This window comes from Colobus angolensis, unplaced genomic scaffold, assembly GCF_000951035.1.
Source record: "Colobus angolensis palliatus isolate OR3802 unplaced genomic scaffold, Cang.pa_1.0 Scaffold15, whole genome shotgun sequence".
NCBI classification, from domain to species: Eukaryota; Metazoa; Chordata; class Mammalia; order Primates; family Cercopithecidae; genus Colobus; species Colobus angolensis.
The window spans coordinates 11,881,629-11,885,931 of NW_012114599.1; the positions used below are offsets into that span (position 1 = coordinate 11,881,629).

Here is a 4,303-nt window from a genome sequence, read left to right on the forward strand (position 1 = left end):
TGTGATTCAGTGTGAGCCAGGGTGATGGTCTCATCAGAGGCTCAACTGGGGAAAAGATCCACTTCCAAGCTCCCCGACATTGTTTTCAGATTTCACTTCCATAGGCCCTCACACAGTGTAACTGCTCACCTCCCCACAGCCAGCAAGTCTTCTCCCTTGTCAGCTCAGATGGAATCTCCTATAATGTAACCTCATCAGGGAGTGACCTATTACCTTTGCCATATTCCCTTGGGTAGAAGCCAGTCATAGGTTCTACTTACAAAGGCATTAACACCAGGCGGCAGATCATGGGGGCTCCCTTCAAATTCTGCCTACTGCAGGAAGGATATAGCCTTATCAGTAATGTTTCAGAGGTGTTCCCAAGTGAAGGCCCAGCCTATAATAGAAAATTACAATGTTATCTCTTTGAGGTGAAGCAGTTTTGTTCATCTCCTCCTACCTCAGAATGCCTTCAAATCCTGACATCCTGGACAGCCCAATACTTTGCCACAACCCGATTCCAACTCTAGCTCTCTTGTTTATTGGCTATATGTTATTGAGAAAAGGTAACTTTCTGGGGGAAGGGCTTATCCTGAATCTCCATTTTCTTATCTGTAAGAATGTATTCCACTAATGTTTTATAGGACAGTAGCATATAAGTTGTCACTTATTAAATAATTCCAGCACCTTTCCTTGTAGGACTATTCATTTTATTGCATTAACTTATGTACGCATGGAACTCGATGAAATATCATTAGTCTTGCTAGTATGCACATCAAAGCAAAAGGAAAATATATTTTAAAACAAATCCAGTTGTATTTAAGGAGCTGAAATCACTGATCCTATGCTTACAGCAATTCTTAGAATAGAGGAAAATGACTAAAACTGTAGACATGTCCAGAAGATGTGTTGATGGCTATGTCTAAAAAGTACTGGTGTCATAGATTTGGGGTTTTTAGATCTTTCTCTTTCCTGTTTTGTTTTCTCTTTTGATTAAGATGAAAATTTTTAGCCACTTACTGGAGGGAAACAGTAAGTTCGCATTAGTTGGAACTGGCCCTGCCATTATTTACAGGCTCCTGTGAAAAGGGAGACCCTAGGGCACCCAAATGGGTCTTTAGATTATAACCTGCTTTGGTTTCTTCTCCAGGTTTCTCCTGGTTGTGGTCAAGACTGGATGATGTAACTGGCTCTCTAGCAAGTCTCACTTGGCCGTAACCTCAGGAAGGTTCCCTGATCCCATCATTTCAAAGCCACTTCTGAAGCCACTTGAAAAAGTGATGTGACAGTTCCTATCAAAAAGGATTATTCAGAAACATATACCATCTGTGAAGAAAGTGGCCCTTTTTTCCACTTGCAAAATAGACATTCTCAAATTCCAAAATGCCAGCCAAGACCCCAATTTACCTGAAAGCAGCCAATAACAAGAAAGGAAAGAAATTTAAACTGAGGGACATTCTGTCTCCCGACATGATCAGTCCCCCGCTCGGAGACTTTCGCCACACCATCCACATCGGCAAAGAGGGCCAGCACGATGTCTTTGGAGATATTTCCTTTCTTCAAGGGAACTACGAGCTTTTACCTGGAAACCAGGAGAAAGCACACCTGGGCCAGTTCCCTGGGCATAACGAGTTCTTCCGGGCCAACAGCACCTCGGACTCTGTGTTCACAGAAACACCCTCCCCGGTGCTCAAAAATGCCATCTCCCTCCCGACCATTGGAGGGTCCCAAGCTCTCATGCTGCCCTTATTGTCACCGGTGACATTTAATTCCAAACAGGAGTCCTTTGGGCCAGCAAAGCTGCCCAGGCTTAGCTGCGAGCCTGTCATGGAGGAAAAAGCTCAGGAGAAAAGCAGTCTGTTGGAGAATGGGACAGTCCACCAGGGAGACACCTCGTGGGGCTCCAGCGGTTCTGCATCTCAGTCCAGCCAGGGCAGGGACAGCCACTCCTCCAGCCTGTCCGAACAGTACCCTGACTGGCCAGCTGAGGACATGTTTGACCATCCCACACCATGCGAGCTCATCAAGGGAAAGACTAAGTCAGAGGAGTCCCTCTCTGACCTTACAGGTTCCCTCCTCTCCCTGCAGCTTGATCTCGGGCCCTCACTTTTGGATGAGGTGCTGAATGTCATGGATAAAAATAAGTAACAGGATGCCAACTTTTTTCCTTTGGGGTAAAAGGTACAAAAACTAAACTAAACTAACCACAGTTGAAGAGAAGGGCTTCCGGAGCTGTATTTGCAGTTTTGTGATGGGTTTTCTAAAATAATATTCTTACAAAGTATTTTTTTACCTGGTATGCCCTCCTTGCAAAAACAATTTAGAAAAAAAACAACAAAGCAAAACCTATCTTGGCAAAAAGAGGAAGTGAGTCAGAGCCCGTTTTCAGCAGGCATTGGTGATGTTCGGCTCACACATTGTTTGCAGACACACAAGAAATCTGGCTTGGCCAGGATTGGCACTATGAAGCCCATGAAGGGCTGAGCGAGTCACACTGAGGAACTTTATGGAACTTTACAGCACTCCGACATTTTCTGAGCAAGAGGAAGTCAAAATTTATTTAACACCTAAGCCTTTTTGTAGACTCTTTTCTATATTGCTTGGGCTCACCATAGCGAATTCTCCAGTGTTAAAACTTTTCTGTTTTCACATTTGAACTTATGGGTTTTGGGGATTTTCTTGTAGTTCTTATATATCCCTCTATATCTATATTGCAAAATTTTGACTGTCAGCTACATGTTGGTAAGACACAGGCAAAGTATTACTGTAACTAAGTTATTTTTAAAGTTAAAATATATTTTTACGTGCCTTTGGCTTTTTATTGCAGAGTCTACATTTTATAGATCCTACATCAGATGTCACTTGACTTGTTTCCATTGGGATTCCACTGTAAGCTGTGTATGTGTGTGTTTGGAAACGTATATTCATACTTAGTTTTTTTTCTTCATCTGTTATCATACTTTTAACAGCAACCAATAACAAATTGTAAAGTATAAAGGCACAGGTTACTCATGATGCTTCTGCAGAGACTGTGGGCTACACCACATAATGTTATTTGGAAATATAGGTATTTTAGTACAGTACATACTTGCATTACATAGGTACTTCAAACAACACAATAAAGAGTAAATGATAAAGTGAACTTGCTTGTTTATAGTAATAAACAAGACCATAAAAGAATAAGTCTAGGTAGAGAAGTTGCTTCTCTGAAATGTATGTGAGCCTTTAAGGTAAGAGATGCTTTCCATCTGCTCTAATTTTGATTGCTTCCTTATGGTTTGAGAGGCTAGAAACTGAGCCTCTCTACTTTAGGAAAGATAAACATGTGAGGTCAGATTTTTTTTTTTTTTTAAGTCAACACTGATGCCACCCTCTCAGTGCTCATTTCTGAGCATCTTCCTGACTTGAACCCTTCTACAGCAAACTCTTCCAAGTCCAGTTTCATCCCTCTAAGGTAAATGTCTGTTCATGCAGAAAGTGCCATATAGACAAGATTAAGGCAGCTAAAGCGAGGGCAGTAGAGAGCACTTACCCCATCCCAAGGTGCCAGAGATGCCCTGAGGATGGTGGTTAAGGAAACAGGAGCAGGAAACATATACACAGATCTTTGCCAACCACTCCTTCCCCATCAAAGAAAAACACTTGCACACAATAACTACCAGCTCCTTCTCTCAAACTGGTATTTCTCCTTGAAATGTATCTCAGAAATGATCTCCTCTCCCAACCACTTCAACAATTCTTTCTTTGGGTTTGGGGTTATTGCAATTCTATCATCTAAAATAACCTTTGGACTGCAGGTGAAATGCAATTAGGACAACTAACCAAGTAGACGAAACAAGTTCCCCTAGGCAGGGGTGTCCAATGTTTTAGCTTCCCTGGACCACATTGGAAGAATTTTCTTGGGCTACATGTAAAATACACTAACACTGACCATAGTTGATAAGCTTAAAAAAAATAAAAATAGAAAATTGCAAAAAAAAAAAAAAAACTCAGACTGTTATAAGAAAGTTTAAAAATTTGTGTTGGGCTTCATGTAGGCCACAGGTTGGACAAGCTTGTCTTAGGGCATTGCATGCTTTCCTTAACTTTCCAGTTGTATTTCATTATCCATGACTCTCCAGTGTTCTTTTTCTGTTGGACCACACCCATCATAGTTCACAGTTCCAAACAGAAATTTCCCAGCCTATTTTAAATCTTGTTAATGAGGAAGAGTCCAATGTATCTCATTTGTAGCCAATTTTAGACTCTTTCAATACCTCCCCCCATTTTAATTAGTACTGATCGTATTCAGTCTTTCATTTTACTCTTCATCTGTAGCGTGACC

General features: G+C 41.4%; 1 protein-coding gene across 6 annotated transcripts in view; it reads left to right on the plus strand.

Moving 5' to 3' along the window:
* Window positions 1–3,121, plus strand: part of CDC42EP3 (CDC42 effector protein (Rho GTPase binding) 3) — an 86,753-nt gene extending 83,632 nt beyond the window's left edge. For 4 of the 6 annotated variants that reach the window (XM_011935962.1, XM_011935960.1, XM_011935961.1 and 1 more), the window contains one exon: window positions 1,130–3,121. In XM_011935962.1, coding sequence (XP_011791352.1) covers window positions 1,363–2,127 — 765 coding nt within the window. In that variant the 5' untranslated portion in view covers window positions 1,130–1,362 and the 3' untranslated portion in view covers window positions 2,128–3,121. Of the gene's footprint in view, window positions 1–280; window positions 546–1,129 lie in introns of those variants that run through there. The other 2 variants (XM_011935963.1, XM_011935964.1) reach the window with 2 other exon arrangements.
* Window positions 3,122–4,303: the final 1,182 nt, after the last annotated feature.